General features: G+C 45.6%; 3 protein-coding genes across 3 annotated transcripts in view; 1 reads left to right on the top strand and 2 right to left on the bottom strand.

The window, feature by feature from the left end:
• The window catches only part of MGAT4B (mannosyl (alpha-1,3-)-glycoprotein beta-1,4-N-acetylglucosaminyltransferase, isozyme B), a 15,463-nt gene extending 11,860 nt beyond the window's left edge, over positions 1-3,603 (top strand). Inside the window, exons 10-15 of the mRNA XM_009892624.1 lie at positions 94-201; positions 1,162-1,355; positions 1,750-1,828; positions 2,293-2,380; positions 3,383-3,495; positions 3,580-3,603. Coding sequence (XP_009890926.1) covers positions 94-201; positions 1,162-1,355; positions 1,750-1,828; positions 2,293-2,380; positions 3,383-3,495; positions 3,580-3,603 — 606 coding nt within the window. The remainder of the gene's footprint in view (positions 1-93; positions 202-1,161; positions 1,356-1,749; positions 1,829-2,292; positions 2,381-3,382; positions 3,496-3,579) is intronic.
• Positions 3,604-5,627: 2,024 nt separating this feature from the next.
• Positions 5,628-12,480, bottom strand: LTC4S (leukotriene C4 synthase). Its single transcript, XM_009892573.1, has 5 exons — positions 12,423-12,480; positions 8,647-8,746; positions 6,695-6,765; positions 6,039-6,120; positions 5,628-5,775 (listed from the first exon to the last, which is right to left on the bottom strand). Exons 1-5 carry the CDS (start codon positions 12,478-12,480, stop codon positions 5,628-5,630), a joined length of 459 nt encoding a protein of 152 aa, XP_009890875.1.
• Positions 12,481-19,033: 6,553 nt separating this feature from the next.
• The window catches only part of MAML1 (mastermind-like 1 (Drosophila)), an 11,259-nt gene continuing 8,495 nt past the window's right edge, over positions 19,034-21,797 (bottom strand). Inside the window, exon 6 of the mRNA XM_009892623.1 lies at positions 19,034-20,027. Within this exon, the coding sequence (XP_009890925.1) occupies positions 19,036-20,027 (992 nt within the window). The 3' untranslated portion in view covers positions 19,034-19,035. The remainder of the gene's footprint in view (positions 20,028-21,797) is intronic.

Here is a 21,797-nt window from a genome sequence, read left to right as displayed (position 1 = left end):
TGGGGTTTGGTCATGACCTTGTCCATTCCTCTCGCCGGGCACAGTTGACCGCAACGGTTAAGCATGGGGCTCTGCGGGGTTGTCTCATTTCAGAAACACTGCGACAGGCAGAAGGCAAACCTGAGGATCCGCTTCAAGCCCTCGCTCTTCCAGCACGTGGGAACCCACTCCTCCTTGGCCGGAAAGATACAGAAGCTGAAGGTGGGTACCAGCTGCCTGTCCAAGCTGCAGATGGCCTTTCTGCCAGGCCTGGCCTGTGGGCACACGGGAACTGGCCGCTTTTGGGCTGGGAACATCAGTGACAGCAGCTGGTGGGATGGTGGCAGCTGGATTTCTGTGCAGTAGTTGTGTTTTATTCTGAATTTAAGGGAGTTCATGTAGCTCCTGCTTGTCAGCATGGCAGTGACATGTACCAAGAGTTGCTGCAAGCCACTGGTACTGGTGCCACACACCCATCCATCCTGAGTGCCGAACCAGGTGATTTCCAGTGCCGGGCAAGTCGTTTCAAAGCATCTGCTGAAAAACCTTGGAGAGATGACTCCTGGGTTGCTCCGACTTCCTTCCCACCCCCTCCTTGTTCCTGGGCTTTGCTGCTAGACAAACTTGGGCTTGCTGTGTACGAGCTTGAATTATTTGTGTATGTTTAAACATCAACAAAATCAAGCTTCTACAGCTATATGTGCAGGACCCATAGACACACACCCCTGGGCTGTGCTCAGTCCTGTCTATCCCCAGGTACATGGATGGTGTAATCCAGTTTCTATCGCAGTGCAGTGCCCATCAGGCTGTGTAATCCAGTCATTTTATGCTGTCGCCAGCCTCCCAGCAGCCTTCTGCTCAGGTGTAAGGACTGTTTGCAAAGCTCCTGGGGCAGAGACAGGCGTTCGAGGATGCTTGGGCAACAAAAGGCTTCTTGGTGCTGAATCAGAGTGCAGAACTGTGGTGTGTCTCTGCTGCCTCTCATGAAGTTGTGTCCTCCTGGGATCCAACCATGCATTGCCCTGTCTGGTGCCTTCCCTAGATCACTTACATCCCTCATCCTTCTGCTTTGTGCAAATTGAGACCTTTTACTTTGCAGTGCCTTTTTGCTGGGACCTCTGTTCCTCACGAGCGAGAGCAGCTCATGACCCTTTTCTGCCCTTTTGCTTTGCGCCCCCCAAGGATAAGGACTTTGGCAAGCAGGCCCTGCGGAAAGAGCACGTCAACCCTCCTGCGGAGGTGAGCACCAGCCTGAAAACCTACCAGCACTTCACCTTGGAGAAGGCTTACCTGCGGGAGGACTTCTTCTGGGCCTTCACTCCCACTGCCGGAGACTTCATCAGATTCAGATTCTTCAAACCACTCCGCATTGAAAGGCCAGTGCCTGGGGGGGGTGCCTCAGTGACGGGGGACACGAGGACAGCCTGGAATGTGCAGAGATGCTTCCTTTTTGCTATTCTTTCTCATGCTGAATTTCTTGCCCACCTTCTGCTCCCAGGAGGAGGGAGCAGTGCTCTTCGGAGGGGGCGGGCAATAATTTGACCCTTTTTTGGTGGGCCCATGTCTGCCAGAGCCCTTTGCTTTCCGGCGCCTGTGAGCAATCTACCATTTGCTAATCTGGCACAGGTGGAATCCTTCCAAACCATGTCCCCGTGGGCTTTTTGAGAAGGTGCCTGTTAGGCGGAGCTGTTTGATGGTTCAGCTGGGTTGAAAGCCATCATGTCCCCCCCTCACTCACGTGGGTTTCCATGGCTTTGGTCTCTGTCACAGGTTCTTCTTCCGCAGCGGGAACATCGAGCACCCAGAAGACAAACTCTTCAATACGACTGTGGAGGTTTTGCCATTTGACGTAAGTGTTTTATTGAGAATTGAGACGGGGGTGGAGTGGGAAGCGAAAGAGGTTTGAGAGAAGGGAACTGCTTAAAGCCGTCAGGAAAATCTTTACAAGAGTCATTGCCTTTGAGAGGTGGTGGCTGAGAACCAGGGAGTCACGCCTGGTGTCGTACCCGCTCTGGAGCGGGGATGCTACGCTGAGCAGTCGCTATGGTAGCCATCCATGCCTGCAGAGGGGATGCTCAGATGGATGAGATGGCTGCAGAGGAGGGGATGGAGCCAGATTGATGCAGTGGACGGAGCAGCATGAGGACAGCAAATGTCCTCTTGTTTTGGGGCATGAGACTCAGGGTGCCAGGCTGGGGGGGACAAGATGCCAAGGGCTGCTGGCGAGAGCAACTCCAGGGCTGCTGCTGTTGTATGGGGCTTTTGGGTGGCTCTTACCACTGGCCTTGTGCAGAGCTCCTGTCTTTCCCACAGAGCCTGCAGTCAGATAAGGAAGCCTTGCAGGAGGGAAGAGGCGCAGTCGTCAAGTACCGCAGGACACCGGATGGCTACATCCAGATAGGTACAGCGGGGAGCGGGGTGGTAAACTGCCTGCTGGGTTTGGTGCCACAGCCCGTATCCTCACCTTCAAGTGAATCGAGACCCTTGGTGCTGTTGGCTTGGCAAAGGGTAATTTCTGCTTGCCAGGAGTCAGGTTGGAATCGGATCTAATTACCAGTCTCCTTTCATCTACTGCCCTCCCTCCCCCTCTTAGACCAGGTGTCCTCCTCAGGTAGTTTGCAGTCCTGTGTTTCTGCCTGTCTCTGCTCAGAGCTGTGACCAAACTATTCAGATTATCAATTTGCCTAACCTGGTGGTAAAAACCCACACCACGAGTGATTTCGTGCTCTCCCTCCACAGCCTGTCTCAGTACTTGCACCGCTTGGACTTTGTCTCCTGCCACCTGAGCTGGTTTTAGTGCTTGTCCTGCCCTTGGACAAGAACGAGGGATTGCAGCCTATGGGGACGCGCTGGTGCGTGGTAAAGCCCTGGTGTCCCTGCTAATTTTTTTTTTTTAAATAGACAAATAAAAGAAAAATTTCCTCGCACACGTAGCTTTTTGCCATTTTAGCCTTCCTGTGCATGCTGTCTGGTTTCTCCCGGTTGCATTTTCCAAAATAAAAAAAAAAAGACACACCCAAAAATGTGACACAGCAGCAGGCTGAGACCTTGCTAGAACTATGGATATGAGACTTGCCTCCGTGGCATGGATCCTGAAACGATGTTTGCCTCTTAGAGGACAGTGCTGCCATCAGGCCGCTCTGCTCCCCTTTCACACAGCAGTGATACGTAGCCAAATACTCCCAGTTTTGTTTGGTGTAGCTGATTTTTTTTTTGTGTGTTCCCCTCAGTGTAGCATTTTGCACTGTATGGACGTCCACACTGCTGGTCTTCAGCCCGTTGCTCTGGTGTCGGGGAGCTGCGGGCAGGGGCTGCCATGGCTGCTCGTGGTCCCCCTCAGGGGGGGACAGGGGCTGGCTGACAGGGGACTGTCCCCGCGTCACCCGTGTGCTCTCCCCTCCAGGCTCCTTCTCCAAGGGTGTCGCAGAGGGCGAGGTGGACCCGTCCTTTGGACCGCTGGAGGCCATCAGGCTGTCCATCCAGACTGACTCCCCGGTGTGGATCATCCTGAGCGAGGTAAGCCGGGCTTCGTCAGCAGAGCCCGGGGCTCCCCGCTGCCACCCCCGGCTTCTCTCTCATCCCAGCCCTCTCTCCTTTCAGATTTTTATCAAAAAAGCGGAGTGACGCGAGCGTGAGGAAGGGTGGACACGCGTGGATTCCTTGGTCCTGCTCCCTCCCCTCCCGCTCCCTCCTCCTTGCGGCGTCTCGCCCGGACACAAGGACAGCCATGCCGGCGAGGCGCAGGCCCAGCTGCCGGGAGGCAAACAGGTTGCCAGGCCGGCACCACTGTCCCCAGCCGGCGGTGCGGGGCCAGGACGTCATCTTCTCCAGAAGAAAAGCAAAAAGCAAAAACCAATATCCCGTGCAGAGGGCTGGCTTTGCTCCCCCTGGCCCCTCACGGCTGCCGCACGCATCGCTCGGGCCACACCGACACAGGGGACAGTTTGGGGTCGGGATGAGCTGTAGTAAACGTGGGGACTAAAAGCACCTTCAGCCCAGGACAGGGCAATCCCCCACTTCGGGGACGGACTCCGGGGGGAGCTTGGTCACGTTGAGTCCTGCCGGCGCACTGGGATGGAGACGGCCGGGGACCGAGGTCTGCCGTGCCTTTGCCCAGGCAATGGTCCTGGCCACAGCTGAGGATTAAGCGAGGGTGAAGACTGACCCTCCTTCAGCAGAGCAGGAACGAATCCAAAGGGGTTGGAGCTATGAGTATGGCAGGGAAAACAAAACAAAAAAAATAAAATACGCCACACTGTGCCTGCCAGCATCGAACACAGCCCCTTAACTCACGGTGAAGTCTCCAGTGTTTTCATGCCTTGAGATTGAGTGCAGAAACCATCTTTTTAAATAACTATTTCAGTTATTGATAGGTGTGAATTTTTTGGGGGGGGAAAAAACAAAAAGGAGAAGTAGCCCAGTTCAAAAATAGTAGGGATTAGTGTAAATCCCAATGTCTCTTCAGCTATACACTGGAATGCATTATACTACTTTAATGTGCTGTATTTTTTATTATTGGATACATTTGATTTTTCAAGTACATCTCTATATATAAATATATAAAATAATGTGCACTGTAATAAAAGCTAAATTTAAAGCTTTGGTGCAGTGGTGAGAGTCACTCGCAGCAGGGAGGCACCTGCCCTGGCTCAGGATAGTGGGTGTCCCTGGGGGCCAGGGGCCCGCTGGAGCCCCTACACCTGAAATGGAGTCATTCCTCAGTGCTCACCAGTACCCGATACTCCAAAGCATCGCTCCTGCTGGGGAAAGCACTTCCAGCAGCCCGGTGGGAAACCGGTATTTTTGCCACAGCATCACAGGAGCCTTCGTCAGTTGTTAAAAAAGGAAAGGTTGGTCAGCTCTTTCCTCAGCGGGAGCAAGGAAGGCACTTGGGCACCCATACGCAGAAGGATGCACTTGTGGAACAGCTGTCTTACAAAATAGGTTGCTTTTTTTTATTCCCTCATGCAGCTTAGCAGAGAGCTGCCTGGGCGATGCCTGCTTTAGTTACCTGCAAACCCTGAGTTTGCAGTGGAGGTTGATATCTAGAGATGTCAACCAGTGGGTTGGTGATAAGTGAAAATCAATGCCAAGCACAGACATTAGCATTTGGACTAGAGTTAGGCTTTTTTCCCCAACGTTTGGATAAGGTTTTAGACACATTTACCTGGCCTTTTGAGTTAGTTTCAGTAACGGCAGCTTTTCCCATGTGAGCCCTTCAGATCTTCTCACACCCAGTGCCCCAAGCACTTTGACAACCACAGGTGATTTCTACTGAGAATTTATTTTTTGTATGTCCATGGTGTGATCCTTCAACATTGATCATTACAGCAGTAAGGAGGCGTGACAAGAGCATATTAGGTTGATCTGTGCTCCGTGAGACAGAGCCAAAGGCATTAGAGGTTTTAGAGCAGACAGTTCTACAGAACCTGGCTGTGAAGCCCAAGGGTGGGGGCAGAGGCTGGGCAGTGTTTGCTTTCTAGAAGGGACATTATCTCTGAAGAGCAGAGCTTTGTGAGCAGAGGAGTGCCGGCGTCCACCTCCCCTCAAAGGTGAGCGCAGAGCTGGGGAGATACTCAATCTCTGACCATGCCACACGACTCCCTCCCCTCCACCGAGGGGTGGTTTTGGGAGAGCGGTGGCCCTGCTCACCAGGCACCGAGCAGCTGGAGGGGCTGCAAAAGCGCTGCCATCCACGCGTAGGAGCTGGGCAGCAGAAAGTGTGCCAGGAGCCCGGCCACCGCCAGCCCCAGCAGCAGCCAGAGCAGCCGGGCGCTGGCGTACATCGGCCCCAACCTGCGCGGGGAGAAAACACCATCAGACACCACCAGCCAGCTGGGGCACGAAGCGTGCTGGTGAGGGCTTGGCATCCCCCATCCTCCTCCTATGCTGTGCTGGGGAAGAGCTGGTGGGGCCACGAGCAAGTGGGGGCAGAAAGGGGTGATGCAAACCGGCCTTCAGTACCACCCGCAGGAAGGAACCCTGCCCCGGGGGACGCATCCTGCACCCAGCCTCCCTGGGCTGGTTTGGGGTGACCATAGCCCCGGCCGGGTACTAACCGTCCCTGCGCAGCCACGGCGTATCCCTGGAAATACTTGAAGCGGGTGTAGAGGTAGAGCAGCCCACACACTGCAGCCACACCTGCGGGGGAGAGGGGAGCTGAGTGTGGGGTGAACTTTTTGTGAGAGATGAACTTCTCTACCCTGCCAAGTTGCCCCCGGGAATTGGATTTGCAACACTCCATTTCATGGTCCTTCCTCACCTCTTCCCTGCGGCAGCAGTGAAATCCCCAAAACCCACTTGGTACGGGATGGACAGTGGATGACTAATTGTTTGGGTTATGGTTTCTTGTTCTGATGTAGCGATTTGGGTATCGCATTGCAGCTCTGCTTCAGCTTGCTGCTGCCCTGGCACCACATGCCAGCCCGACCTTATCTAGGAGATGCAGCGTAGGGGACAGCCGGGCTCTGGCGAAGGAGCCCTGGCTGCCCGGGCCACCAAACCTCTCCTCTGGGCAGGAGACCGGCTCGGCTGCTACCAACAGCTTCACGCACGCTGGAGCTGGGGCGCTCCTCGGTCCATCTGGCCAAAGGTGAACTTTGCTTTCCTCAAGTAACAGCCTCACGGGTACAGAGAGGACCGCAATGGGATTTAAATTGGGGTTTTTGTGGTTTGTCCATGTGTTTTGGGTTGGGGTTCCCCCTCCCCCATTTACCTTGATGGAAGAAGATTCCAGCAACCCAGAGGAGTGAGAGGAAGATCGGGAAGTACTCTGAGCAATTCACCCTGGTGAGAAACAGAGATGAGAGTTAAAACCGCATCCTGGCACGTCAGAAACCAGTTAACTGAGGCCAGAGAGGTGAGCTGGAAACGCACTTTTGAGCAAAATGAAAGGGCTGATAAAGAGGTACTGCTGTGCTGTTCTGTGCTGTGATGGGGAGAAAGAGCTTTCTCTGCGAGCAAGGACACCCAATATCTGTACCTTAGAGAAGAAAAGCACCCAAGCAAGGCACAGCGTTCACCTCACCCGCGTTCACATAGACCCCACAATGATGAGCCGTGGCCGAGATGGAGATTTGTCTTTGCTGGACCCTCAGCAGGCTCCGTCCTTGGTCCCACACAGCGCCTTTGCAGACAGCAAAGCACAGCTACAGCTTAAAAGCTGCAAGGGTGGAGGTTCCTTGGCATTATTTAAGGAGCGCTCCCTTCCCCTTGGGTGAGCACAGCTCAAATCTGGGTGTCACACGAGTCATGCTCCAAGGAGGAGCCTTCTCCCAGATTTAATTCAGCAGAAGGTGATCGGATCTGCAGCCAGGTTTTCTTTTCTTCTTTTTTCTATTAGTGACAAAAATACAGGTTTTCCACAAGAAAGGACAGTGGGAGCTGTGCTATTAAAGACAATGGGTTTGTTTCTCGATTTTTCCTACTTTTTACCATTCCTTAGGCAATTTAATCTTAAATTTGGCCAAAAATTTACCAAGCCTTGGGGAATGGAGCCAGATTGGGAGCTGGAAAAAGTCTGAAGAACCTTTCGCTGCAAATGCCGTTTGAGCCTCAGTGAGGGGAGGCTGCCAGGTTTCCGTGAGTAATAAATCAATACTTTTCTTTCCCTCTTTTTTTTTTTTATTATAAATATATCAAAACAAATTATCCATTTGTATCCTTTTCTACAGGGAAAAGAATAAAGGGATGAAAAAGCACACAATAAAGAAATACCTTCTCAAACTCAAGTTCCCTGAGGTCGCTTCTTCTGCAGATTATAGCGGAGGGCTTCCCGGCATCCCGGAGCCCACGGCATGACTTGGTTAATGCATGGTAGCCCAGTATATAATTAAAAGCCTCATCAACAGCTACCCAGCTAGTAAAGGCTGATGCCTTCCATGCAGGCTGGCCTTTCACTGCATCGCAAAAGGACTGAAGCGGGTGTTTTTGTCACTCCACAAATGTTTGCTGCACACTGGCAAGGAAACGCAGCTGCTTTGTTCAGGATTTAGTGCCGTGCTCGAGCTACCCTTCAAACCACCTCCGGCCAGTTCCTTTCACTCGCTTATGAAACAGCACAATTGAGATGAAAGAGGGAATCTGGTGCTTGCTGGAAGCCACAGGGATCTGTGAACATTTCCAGCTTAGCTCCAGCATTGCTCTCTCCATAGGAACAGAGCAAAAAGAAACAGCCCTCGGCATGGCCCCGCGAGTGCCGACTTTCACAGTACAATGGCTTAAAAAAAGGAAAAAATTAAAACATCCTCATGGCTGGTTCTGCCAACAAGGCCCTTTGCTTCAATTCAACAGCAAAAACATACAAGCAAATATTAGGTTATTAATATAGCTTCAGCTACTCTCACAATTTGGAGCCAACATTAATATTAAATTTAATCTTTGTAATGCATTAAGGCTCAGCACCTCTTCCATACTGCCACTAATTTGTAATTTGGCTGCCTCTCATGATGCCAGAAGGAGGATTATCATGGACGGACAGCAACACTCCAGCCACAGCTAAGTGCTCCAAATCAAAACTCAGACCTCTGCACACAAAGCATTTAAAAAAAAAAAAAAATTCGCATCAGCAGCAATAAGTGAAAAGGTGACTTCAGTCTTTCCTGGTAGTGACATTTGACTCAAATCATAACTAAAGGGAGTCACCACAAAAAAAAGTCAAAATCTTACTGAGCTCTGAAGATCCGCTCAAATTCAGGGTGACCTGTTGTCTCAGGAGGGGAGATCTTGAACTTCCGTCGGGCATAGATCACCTGCAGTGTAAAATAGGCTAAAAAAAGAACAACACAGGAACAGTCCAGCAGCACTTCATTCAGCCAAGCTTTATCCAGCTTGGAATCAAGCAAGTGGTTAGAGAGAAAGAGCCGATACTGTCTGAGTTTGTAGTCCAGGGCCGTCACACACAACCTGGAATAAATGTGCCATTTATTTCTTGCTCGTACTGTAACCCCAGATTTGGTTATCCTGGCGAGCTGCTGTGCCGCAGGGCTGATGTGCCGGGTGGCACTTTGCATGGTCTCACACCCGGCAGCAGCAGAGCCCTGAGTGCCACTCCCCGACAGATCAAACGTCCGGGAAGGCCATAACGCAGATTAAAACCTTACCGAGTCTACATGCCATCACAGAATTATTATTCTTTTTTAACCTCACAGTCTGTGTTTAGTGTTGGTACACCCTCAGCCAGTTTGATGGGAATAATATATAACACCTCCCGCTACACCCGGCAGGCACAAAGCTTTTGTACAAGGGCAGCACCGTGTCACAGAGCAGCATCCTAACTGCGAAGCACTGGGGTATCATTAAGTCAATTAGAGATGCTCTTAATCATGGTAATAGAAGGAAATCGGGAAGGGGGTGATAATTTCTTCCACTTCGTTCCTGCAGGGCAGCCCCAAGGCTTGAGCAGTTTGAGGAGCGGCCGTGCCACTGGTGACTGCTATCAGCCTGTGCCAAGTTTGGGCCGAGGTACAAACTCGGCATCTGCTACATCACTGCTTCGTATGTTGGTAAGGGATGCAGAGAGTCACTTCAAAATGATGAAAACTTGTCAACCTGAAGATTGTGACTGTTTTACTGTTTGATGAAAGTTCTTACTCCCAGGGGTGACTGCTGATATTTCAAGTGTTTATATTACATTGTCGCCTTTACCGAAAATGAGAATTTTCATACAGGAGAAAACTAAATTAGAAAAACAATTACTTTGGTGGCTGTGGCAGCGTGCTGCTAAGTGAGTCACTTGGATTAGCAAGGTCCTAACGTAGCAACATTTCCAGAGCATCGAGCTGCAAGGACTGCCTTGTGGACCGTCTTATTCTAACACAGAAGAGAAAAGCAGAACAGCAGGAGAGAGAGGGAAAGCAGGGACAGATGTTGCAAGATTAAAGACAAGACAGATCCACACACGCCTGCAGAAAAGCATCGGAACATATGTAGAAGAAAAGGGAATTAGAAATGTAAATAATCTGATGCTGTGTGACCTATGTATTACACAACATATTATCCATTTAAATACACAGACATTCATTTAAGATAACACCCGTATGTTCTAGTATCTTCCACACTGTGTGCAGTGGCCCAGCCCCGCACAAGAGCTGCTGGGAGAGAAAGCTGGGGAGGAACAAGTTTGCTCCCCCCCTCCCCGCCCCAATTCGTGTGCAGTTGATTACGGTGGAGGGTGAGGATGTCATCCTGCCCTGAGATGTGTCAGGATACACCACAGCATCCCCCCTGTGAAACCAGCCAGGGCTGCAGCAACACACAGCCTGTAATTCAGCAGTGGCTGGCAGAGCTCGGGGAAAAGGGATGATGAAGGAGTGACCCACCCTGTTACCTCCTCTTCGCATCAGGAAAGCGCATCTCTCCTACACAACTATTCAATGGTCTCATGGTCTCATCCCAGCCACCTCTCAAGAAATGGGCTGAGCTGAAGTTACTGCATCGCGTGCAGCTCTGGCTTGTGGCATAAGCCTGACTGTGCTGGGCAACGGTCTTCAGCCTGCTTCATGCCATCTGCACCCTTCCGAATGGAGCATTCTTGTGACTGATGAGCTATAAGAATAGTTTCATACCCAACCTCTCCATCAACTCTATGCTTGACATCTTGCTTGTATCCACAGGCAAATATTCAGACAAATCCTGCAATAGATGTTTTATGCTTAGGGGTGGATAATACAGAAAACAACCACCCAAGAGGAGCAAGACCCCTTTGGAGGACAGCTAGCTGTCCTCCACACCTGGCGTATGGGTGAAGCATTAAGGATGAAGAATCACACTCCAAAAGCGCTTCTCAGAATGAGGTGTTGAAAAAACCCACACTGCTCAAGCCTTCTCAGCATGGACTTGGGGGCGGGCGGGGGGGGGAGAGTTCAATCTACTCAGCAGAACCTTTCAAACTGTATTTTTGTGGTTCAGGTCTCAAGGTTTAAACTCCTGTGTGGATCCCCACACAGCTCAGAGGGGCTGAGCTCTCCCTGCACTTTGCCCCTCAGTGGAACTATCAGCCAGACCTTCATCCTCTATTTGATTATGTCCACAAACTTATCAAACCATATCATAGCTGATAACCGCCACATTTGAGTGAGCATGGCAAACAAGCTCTGTGGGGACTGACAGTGACATTGCATACATTTTCTTTCCTTTGAAGCCATAAAAAAAAAAAGGGGCAGGGGGGGAAATAACAATGGTGGTAGCATTGCGCTGTCTGGTATAGCGGTCAACACAGGGTAGGGACACGTATCTAGAGAGCACTAAGCTCAGAGCTTTGCTGAACCAAGCATAACTAAATTAAGAAGGGGAAAGTTACTTGAAAGAAAGCGGAAACTGTGGGCTCCCAAAAAATTCAGAAGAAAATAAAAATAAAAATCAACAAACACTGTACTAAGCCATTAAATTGTGTCTCCTGCATCAGGATGTGATGGAAGAGTATTTGTACATCTAGCACCCATCGGCTGATATCATTACTGATAATTCAGGAAGCTTGAACTCTATTCTTCAAGTAGCATATTGGTGGTTTAAATAATGCTTCTATGACGAAATTTTCATCTGATGGCTAAAAATACATCAGGCTGCTCAGAAATTCATTTGTAAGTAAAGAGGTGCGATAGCTCTACAGTGAATTAATTCAGTAACAAAAACCCCACAAACCAACCTCCCCTCATAGAAATGTGAAGATTTTAATAAAATGGGGGCTCTGTCCCCACACCAAACAGGGGCAGCGTCCCCTTTCCTGACCCTCCTGAAGCCCAAGGGGGAGAGCCCTTTGCCCAAAGGGCCCACAATTAGACACGAGAGGTAGACGGAGTGTGGCACCACTACTGCTTCTTTCGGAATGGTCTGAGCCAAACGTGTCTATTTAAATTACGAGAAGTCACTGACTGTCTTTGAAGACGTCTGAGTCTATTTCTGAAGGGCTTGCATTAGTTTCCAAATTACTGTGTGCTGTCAACTCATCTTCTCATCTGCTCCGTGCAGCTAAGCTATATGAATTGAACACATAACAGTATCAGTCACAGAGTAGAAATACATGTGTACATGATGCTCTTTTCCATATACGTATGATTTATGTTTGTACACTGGCCTCTTTGTCAGCATATTTATTAACCTGTCTTTATTACAAAGTTACAAATTACCTGCTAAAATTCAATCACAGAAAGTATTTTCCTTTAAAGACATTGTATTGTTGAAATTGTTTTAAGTTTAAAAATAAAACTTAAATTTCATTTCCTTCTAGAATGCTGGCTTTGAGGTTGGCAGATCATTTTATTAAACAACGAACAGCCTCAGGTACGACACTCCCACCAGGAATGGCCAAACTTTCGCATCATTTTACCATGTTGGCACACAGCAACTTTCATTCCAGAGACTTCAAGCAAAATACAGCAACCCAGTGCCACAAAGTTTAATATAATTAGCTTAACACTACCTAGCATTATATAAAGCACATTTACCTTGCTCCAGGACTCCCAAAACTGTGACAGTGGCCAGCAGGTCTATCTGATTTCTCATGTTGCTGACTGGGGAGCAAAGCCCTGGCCAGGTGCGATGAGCGCCACTGCTCTCCAGTCCTCTTCTCCCACCCTCCCACCACCGCAGGCTCCACAACAGCCTTCTTATTGCTCTGCACCAACACGTGTTTCCTCCACCACACGTTAACTCTCCCCACGCCACACAACTTTCCAAAGCAGGCAGCCATCCAAAAGTGCCTATTCGAGACAAGTGCCTGCCACGGAACTGCGTAACAGCAAAAGTTTTGCATGCGCAAACTGTGAAATTCTTGCAATCACATTTACAGATTCTATACCGTGATTGAATTACACATTGCCGGCAATTGAAAGATTATGGTAATTTTTCCAGCCCTTTTGTTGCTAGTTTTAATCAAGTCTAAAGCATCTAAATTATGTGCTAGGCCATAAAAATTATTAACAAGCATTTACAAATTAATGACATGACCTTCTGCTCTTTAACCCAAGTAAGTTGACCCCATGAAAGATTTTCTAGGGTTCAGCTGGAATAACTCAGTTCTGTCACTGGGTTCTGAATTTTTAAAAGAGCTATCTTACCCTATTGATTAATACCATAAGTTTACCAAATAAAAGTACTGTTCTTTTCTAGCACTCGGTCACTTTTTGTAGTTTTCTGGGTTTTTTTAAATTCTGCAGTACAAACCTTTTCCTGGCTAACATACAAAACAGAAGTTCTCAGTTCAGAACAGACGGCAGCATCAGATGTAGAAACACACGGACCCTCAGAAATGTTACACTGACATCAGAATTATAATTGCGAAATGTAAAGTTTGAAAAACAGCAGTATTTCAGCCCCGAACAACTTTTCTCCCCAGTCCACAAAAGCAAAATACACATCAGTTCAAAAAGTTGCTCCAAAACACAGGATGTGGATAAAAGACTACTGACTTTAAAGATTTTAAAACCAAAAAGGAGAAGAAAAAGGTATAATTCAGTATCAAATAAGGTTTTCCCTTAATTTTGATGAAGAGAGGGGACAGGATATGGCTGAGCTATTGCATTTCTCTCTGTACAGTCACACACAAAACCTCAGTACAGAATTTGTGCACAATACCAACAAGAAGTGATCAGACCTACAGTTTCTCCTGGGTGGGACCCAGCAAGTTTGTTGTTCTGGTTTGGATCATCACCACCTCAAAACCCCATCATGACAACTTATCAAATAGAACACTTAACTCAAATATACAATTTTACATTTTTTGTAAAACATGCATGAGGAATAGCAAAAGCACTCCCTTTGTCTGCAAACCACTCATACGACATGACTTTTGACCCTCCAGGCTGCTAGCAGACCCAGACTGAAATAGAAATGAAACAATTAACCTTAACAGAATCTATTGGTGACCTAAGGTTTCATCTGGGGTGGTTAATGAGAAAGTCAGAGGGGGAACGTCACTAGGAGTCTACTTCTGCTTACACCATTTCAACAAACAATGCAGAGTGTGGAAAACACTTCCATTACAGAGCTTCATTAGCCTCAGGAAAAACACTAACATCAAGAGGTTAAAAAAAAAAAAAAAGAAAAAAGAAAAAAGATGAGTTTCTGAGCCGAGGTTGATCACAAGCTGCTACTGACTCCTTAAAATTTTTGGAAAAACATGCACGTGCACATCACTTCAACAGGGAACAGTTTGGGAAATTTCTGGTTTACTCAACATTAAATAGAATGCAGCACTTTTAATGGAACAATAAAGCAAAAGTTAATAAAGTAGTAACTTCACAGTTCCCCACAGGCCAGAAGCAGCTCATCCTGGTATTGTTACTTAAGATGACACAATTTGGTTCTTCGTAAGCTTCTGAAAGCTGCAGGTCTCCCCCCACCCCCAAATACAACACAAGACTCATCGAGTAGGAATATACTTAAAATATACTCAGGTAAGTCAGGATGCGCTTTGTGAGGAAATCTGAAGGCTCTGAGCTGGGGCCTTAACCACAACAGCGATACAATGAGACACCACCTTCAATGTTTGAAGCTGATTAAAATTCTTATTACACATGGGGGATCCTTGAAATTACAGTAACACATAAAAGGAATACAGCCTTAGCAAGAAATGCACACGTCACATTTTTTTGCAAATTCTGTATCGCTACTGCTAAATCTGTGGTTGGAGATGAGATGTTAGTTTAGAAATTAAGACTAGATATAATCAGTCAAAAGGTGCACTTGACAAACAGGAAACCCTACATAAAAAACAGAATTCTAGGGTCTGCTGCAAACGGTATGATTCACTAAGGAACTGCTTTGAAAAGTTCAATGCAGAGTAATTTGTCAAGTAATGACTTATTAACAGGAACATATTAACACCCAAACACCAGCCGCTAAAGCTAGGCTGCTTTGGGCACGGATGGAGCCACAGATCCTTGCTTCGCTTCTCTTCTAACCAACGTACCTGTGAGTGCCCACCTTAGGATGCTCAACAATCCCGCAGGGGCTGAAAGACCTATTTCGCCATTGTTTTCCACAGCCCCTTCAACCCGCCAGCTCTACGCAGTGGCTTTGAGACCTTACCTACCAGCTTTAAGCCAAAGTCTTCACGCAACTTGCTGCCAGGATTGCGGCCCTTGTTCAGAACCATTAACTCAAGCTTGCAGGACGCATTCCTCGTTTCTCAGTTTGGGATTTTGTGCAATCTGCCTACATCAGGGAAACATAAGCTTTGTCTTTTTACAAGTCCCAAGGAAACCGATTTGAACCTCTAAGGCCTGCTATTTTGAGAGAATCTGAGCATATTTATTTGAACTCTATAATTCTGCATGTGTGAGAAGTTAACACCTTTTTCACTAACAAGAACAAACTCTGCAGTTGTATTTCTGAGCTTAAGGCCCACAACTGCATTTCAAAAAAAAAAAAAAAAAGACCAGAAGCAGTGGGTATAGCATAAAGCCTGGTTTTCCACATAAAGTTTTCTAAGGCCTTTTTATGCAGTTCCGGCCTGTGTAAATGGACTTTCTGAAACCGCGAGAATTGGGAATACACAGCAGAAGAATTTGAGCCATAGTAACAGGCTGACCACAATTGTGTGTTGGGATGAAGGGAACCATCTCACTAGGAACAACAATGCTGAGCTCTGCTCAGATCACACAAATGTAGAAAGTCACACCATGTATGTTTAATACACTAGCAAAATATTTATTTTATAATGATAAAACAGAAGTGAAGGATTTCTTTTTGGTGTGCACCAGTAATTGTAGTAAAAGAATAAGGGGATTAATGGACTCTTTATACATTTCAATGACAAAAAATTCATAAAGGTTAGCATCAAATTCAACTGTTCTCCATTTACAAGCATAAAACTTACCATAATACCCCCCAAACACATATATAAAGAATTATAGTTTTAAAATCTATAAAAAGTAAAAAATATACAGTCAGAAGATCTAACTCTTATTCAAATCTTTAATATAAAATTGTAAACATTTATTTACACAAAGGAAATGTGTATAACAAAATTTTGAGCACCCTTTTCAATTGAATCGTGGTTTTTGGAAGGCAGTGGATGTTGCACAGTGACACTCTCACCTTTCCTACCCAACCAAAACCGCAGTTTATAAATAAAGCCATGGGCGGCTGGCTAGGTACAGTTCAGGGGAGATATATTTTATTGCTCTGAAGCTGCAGCAAATGGAAAGCCCAAGTGCATATATAGACAGCTACATGTCAAAGGGCATAAAGGCAAAGCCCAGCCCTACCCATGCACCTATGTACATCTAAACCGTATTTTCATTTCCATTGAACTGTTTCAACTTTGTTACAGCGATACCGTATTTCCAACAGTTTGATCGTATTATGTAGACAGGGACCAATACCAGAAGCGAGGGCTGTTTTTCTACCAGGTCAAATGCTGTTTGGATCCTGTTCACAGATGAAGACCAATGGGCATTATAAGCCAGTTTGCCTAGAATCACAATTTTACTTCAACAGTACCATGAAAAGGCCCTGTCATCAAAACTAGATACCTTCCTGAACAAACCCTCTGGTCAAGCAGGGCAATATCCACCTTAGCTTCCAGAAACAGTGGAGGAAAAAGTACATCTGCATTTTCCTGGACATTTAGCTGGATTGCCTTTTTGGTAGTAATAATGCAAACAGATGTTCTTTTCCTCCAATTCAGAAATCACAACTGGATGGATTGTATTTTGACTTATTCAGAACAAAGTCTGCATGCAAAATCTACTGGGAAACATAGCAGATTTCACCACAACCTAAACAGGGAAGAAAAGCTGAATCCTACTACCCTGTTATTTCTGTCAAGTGTTTGTACGGGGGAGAAAAAACTAGTGACATTGAAGGATGTCACTTGAAATTATGAGGTCCCAAGCACCCCCAACAGGAAGGGAAGGCACACTGGTGCAAAGTTAACCCTTAAAAATAAAAATACAGCAAACACTCCTTCCCCTGCCATTGCTAGTTTATATCTATACTCTTCTAATGACACTTACCTTGGACCAGTTTTTGGTTTAACTTAATAGTAAACCAAACTCACTAGCTCTTTTCTTAGAAGATTGCCAGTATAAGAAAAGTTAGCATCAGTTATTTGCATCTTATCTACTTATTCTAGAAAGTATCAGAAGTGTCAACAACCAAAGTCACTAACACCTTTGTCTTCCTGTCCAAAGACAATCTTTATGTTATCTTTTCAAAAGCTCTACGAGGGATTAAGTCTGCTTCGGTGAAGTTTTATCTACTATTCAACGGTGGGATCCACTGATCAATGCACATCTTTCACCAACAGTTCAACATGATACAATATCAAATCTGTTCAACAGAGCATAAGTCATCCACACTAGGTAAGTGTGCTGGACAAACCATGTTCCATGCATGTTTGGAAAGGGTTAAAGTATTAGTGTTAAAAAGCAGTTTTAAAAAGTGCAAATTGTCACATAAAGGAGCTGCAGATACAGTAAAATATTTTCCTTCTTTGAAATCAACGTTATCCTTCACTTCCCTTCACCCACTCTGGAAAAAAAACCCTCTCACACACATCTCTGCAGTGCAGAAAACTCCTGAAGAAGCCAGTCTGCGTCGAAGGAAATTACTTTTAGATCACAATGCTGGGTTTGACTAGAAAGTTTAAAGGAGTTTTCCAAAAAAGTGGATTTAAAAGGGAAGAGGTATTTGTGCATTTAAAACAAAAGCTTTCAACTTTATTTTCATTTTAAAATAAAGGTTAAGGCAAGGTGGTTTGTTGGTGGATAGGGGATTTTTTTGGTAGAAAGTAAGGATTTTGGAACATTGACTGTTCCCATTGCGGTTTTTGTCCTTTCTGAGACTGACCCCAAGATATGGGTAAGAGGTCTCCTTGGGCTGAGCTGAAGAACCAGCACCTGCTTCAAGGGATATTAAAGAAGTAAATCCACCAGTCTATAGAAAGATTATCAAACTCGTAACCCAGTATTTAAAAAAAACAAAACCCCACGTATTTAAAGGGGGAGACTTCCATATTGGAGCAACCCTGATACAAGTATTCTCCCAGGCTGCCTGTGCTATTATTGCTGATAAGGACTTTCCACCTCTCAGCCAAATTCTTTTTTCCTCATTTTCATCCTGAAGTGACAAAGTCTTGTGCTCACTGCATCATTGCTAACTTTGGGGAATGAACAGATCTCAAAAGTTAGTTTTACTTTTTACAGCAAAGAAAACTAGATGAGCTGTCATAAAGCAAAGCCTTCATTTAAATACAACTACCTTTGGAAATAAGTTATGAAGAAACAGGTGCAAAGTAAATGGCTTTATAATTCATGTTAAACCTACTAGAGTTTAAAAGTTCTCCCATAAGAAATTCCCCCTTTAAACACAGCAAGGTAGAAGCCAAGAACTGTGCCTCTCTACAACAGAGTGCAAACTGCAGCTTAAAAAGACTACAATCTATTAAGACGACTACCTAGACTAACTGGCCAGGTTTTAATACTTTCTTTCCTCTATTACCAGCATCTAGAAATAATTACTGTGAAATATCACTTGCTTATTGAGACTACAGGCACATGCTTCAGCGATGGGGAAAAGAAACAATTCAAAACGTTTTGCAAGCGTACTCAGGTGCATAGAGCCTCTTCTCAAATAAAAAGTCAGAAGTCTGATGGACAGTACAATAACAGCATGTCAAGCTACGAACAAATAATGATTGCAAGTAATAGCTGCAGCAGATTAAGCCCTAAACACAATTTGTGCAACTATTTGCTTTCTTTCTGCACTACTGCTGTGGAATCTTGTTTTATTTTTAAATAATTAAAAAATTTAATTTTAGAACACTGCAAGTGAGATTTCCGAAAGGCTGGCTAGGACACGCACAATATTTTTTGACCTGTTCAAGTGTGCGACTCCTTAGAGACACCAAGATAAAGCGCACTATTCCTGCAGACCTGCTTGGTGCGCCATTACCATGTATCAACACTCATTGAGAAGCAGCTCCAGTCCCTTTCCCAACCGTTTACCTCTAATGCCTGCAAGTCTCCTCAATGCCACAGGTTTTTTGGTCCAAGTGTTGTTTATATTTCATGAAATAATTAAAAAAGTAGAACCCCCACCCCCGGCCCCATTTTAATGAGTTCCTAACAACTCATCCAAATCATTCATCCACTCCTCTGAAGTCCTGTTTTTCAGCAAAGAGTCTATCAGATCTGTGTCACCAGTTAAGTTCTGAAGTCCATTATTGCCCGACTGGCCACTGTAGGCAAAAGGCAGCTCCTGACTGGTTGTCCTCACAGGGTACCCTTGACTACAGTGCAGATTACCTCTGTTGGGCATTTGCTGATTTGGATTCTGGTTGAAAGCGTTCAGATCTGGAACAGTCTGGTTCATGCCAGGCAAGACTTGCTGTGAGGGTACCTGCTGTTGCGTAGGTGGGTTTGTCCGCTGCTGCGCACCTAAAGATGATGACAACATCTGCCCAGAGACGGCAGCATTCATAGAGGTCATCGGTCTGCTGGTGCTTAGGCTTACCTGAGGCATTCCTTGGGCAAACTGTTGGTTGGCCATCTTTAGATGAGTTTGCTGCATATGGAAAGAGGAGCTGGCAGTAAATGGTCCTAAGCCACTGTTTGCTTGTGTCTGGTTGTTAATATTAGGGATACCTTGGTGTTGCCAAGATGGATTTTGAGCCCCCATAGCAGCTGGTACTCTTGCCATCTGTGGCTTAGATAAGGTTGGATTCAGTGCACCTTTACTGTGCTGCTGAGAAATACTTGAGTTTGCTAAGGTGTTCTGCCCATACCCAGCAGGAACAGCAGCACCCTGGCCCAGGCTGCCTTGTCTCTGCATCGGCGGCTGTCCATTGGCACTTTGCGTTGCATGCTGGGGAACCATCTGTGTCATGCCAGACGTCAAGTTGTATAATCCCCCTCGCTGAATGTTTTGCATATTGGTATACTGAGTCACCCCCCGATCCTGCTGACTGGAGCCCGACTGGAGTGGAGGAACAGAACTGTGTCCAGGTCCCATCTGAATCATGTTCTGGGTCTGAGGAAACATCCGCGGACTACTGGAGCTGGACTGTCCTAAATTACTAACCCCAGGCATGGCCGAAGATGACCCTGAAACACAAAGAAATATTTTGTACATTGAATACCTCACTTCAACTAGAGCCAAGCAAGGCTTGTAGACACTACAAGCCCAAATGGAGTTGCAGCTGCATTTGTACAAAGCAATCTATGCAACCGACACACAGACAGCAGTACTTTAATTAAAGAGTGTCAATTGTTGCTCCAGTTAGCACCTCCACCTTGATCTCAAACACAGATATGCCAATGTCCTAAAAATCTGAATACCACTTCTAAGAGTTCAGCATCATCAATTTAAAAAAATTAGACTTTAAAGGCAGGACTCTGCCTTTCTTTGTGAACAAAGGTATAGACACATACTTTGAAGTGCACGCACAATTTGCCAGGCTGTTAAAAAATACCACTTACTGCACACACATGTTGCCAGTTATTCCGTGCATAGACTGTATATTTCTTATTGTACAACTGTAGGGTTTCCAGTCCTGTGTTTCCCCAATTCCAGAAATTTCTTCTATTTTATATAACGTTCAGAAGTTCTTGGTCAAGTATCTTTTGGATTTCCACAATGAAATACTCGTTATGTTAATATGCAATGCTAACCACCAAGCAAGACGATTTGGAAAAATAAGCCTTTTCAGTAAACAAAAAAAGGTCTCTTTGTCTCATAAATCTCTGAGTAAAGAAAGATTCTTCCCATAGAAGAAAAGGCCCCCTACTTAATGCAAAAAAAAAAAATAAATAGAGCACTGCAAAGTGCAATGCATATAAACCCTACCCCCCACTTCTTACAGCGGACCAAGGGAAACCTACCTACACTAGTACTTTCTCTACTTTCAAAGCAAATAGTAAGCTGCAGAATTTTTTCATATTTTAAGATAGTTGAGGATTACTGTCTCTCCATTATTATTAATTCAATTTTTATTCAAATATAATTGCATTCAAATGTAATTCAAATTATACTGAGTTAATTATCAACAAAGCACACCATAAAAACACCAATGTTATGGGCAGGTGGATGGGTGGGGAAAGGGTCTTACTAGAACACTACAGTGAAAAGGCAGTACACATACCAGGATTTAAGATGCAAAACCCAGTTACAATTACCATAACAAGGAAAAAAAAAGTTTTAATAATACTGATGTTTATCATAGCAAAACCTCCTCTATTTCAAACAGGTGTGCTACTGTATTTTCTACAGAAAAATGTCAGGAATAAAAAAAATGTTTCGTGCAGTATTTGAAGGATGCTACTGATGACTGTGTTAACATACAATCCTTTTGTATTGGTATCAAGTTTTTTCAGTTAAGTAACAAAACCCAGTCGTAGCTCTACTAGACACTGCATAGTCACAAACACTGTCAGCATGAGGGTGTCGCATTTCTATTTGCATCTTTTCCCTTCAGTATTTATTTCTGTGGGAACATAGACAGTAAGGAAACAAAACAAAAGGGAATAAGCACTGTTTTGTACTCTAGGTTTATGAAAAAAGACAAGTGGCTTCTTGACGCCCTGTTAAGTAAGGATTTTTCAGGTAAGGAGACGAGTTTTTGCTGTTCTTTAGGTCTTCCACATTCATGAAGCTATTCCAGCTTAACAGTAACAACATCTTTTATTTATCAGCGTTAATACACTGAAGACATACCAAGCTGCTTCTCCTACAAAAAAAACCAACCCAGTGTGTAGGACACTACCATGTAATGAAGAGAATTCAAACTGCATTCCCTTCTAAAGGTAGCAGGGATAAGAATATTAGAGAATTTTAAACTCATCCCAGTAGATGAGAGAAAGAATACACCACTCTTT

Source organism: Charadrius vociferus, unplaced genomic scaffold (genome assembly GCF_000708025.1).
Source record: "Charadrius vociferus isolate BGI_N301 unplaced genomic scaffold, ASM70802v2 scaffold529, whole genome shotgun sequence".
Classification (NCBI taxonomy): domain Eukaryota; kingdom Metazoa; phylum Chordata; class Aves; order Charadriiformes; family Charadriidae; genus Charadrius; species Charadrius vociferus.
Note: the sequence above shows the minus strand (reverse complement) of the source record. Positions and strands in the feature narration are given on the sequence as shown.

Excerpts from the sequence above, each read along its gene's own strand:
- LTC4S (XM_009892573.1), bottom strand. The coding sequence starts at position 12,480 with ATGAGAAATCAGATAGACCTGCTGGCCACTGTCACAGTTTTGGGAGTC. Across the intron at positions 8,747-12,422 it reads TTTGGGAGTCCTGGAGCAAG|CCTATTTTACACTGCAGGTG; the intron begins GTAAATGTGCTT and ends TTCTTTTTTTAG. Across the intron at positions 6,121-6,694 it reads TGGAATCTTCTTCCATCAAG|GTGTGGCTGCAGTGTGTGGG; the intron begins GTAAATGGGGGA and ends TCTCCCCCGCAG.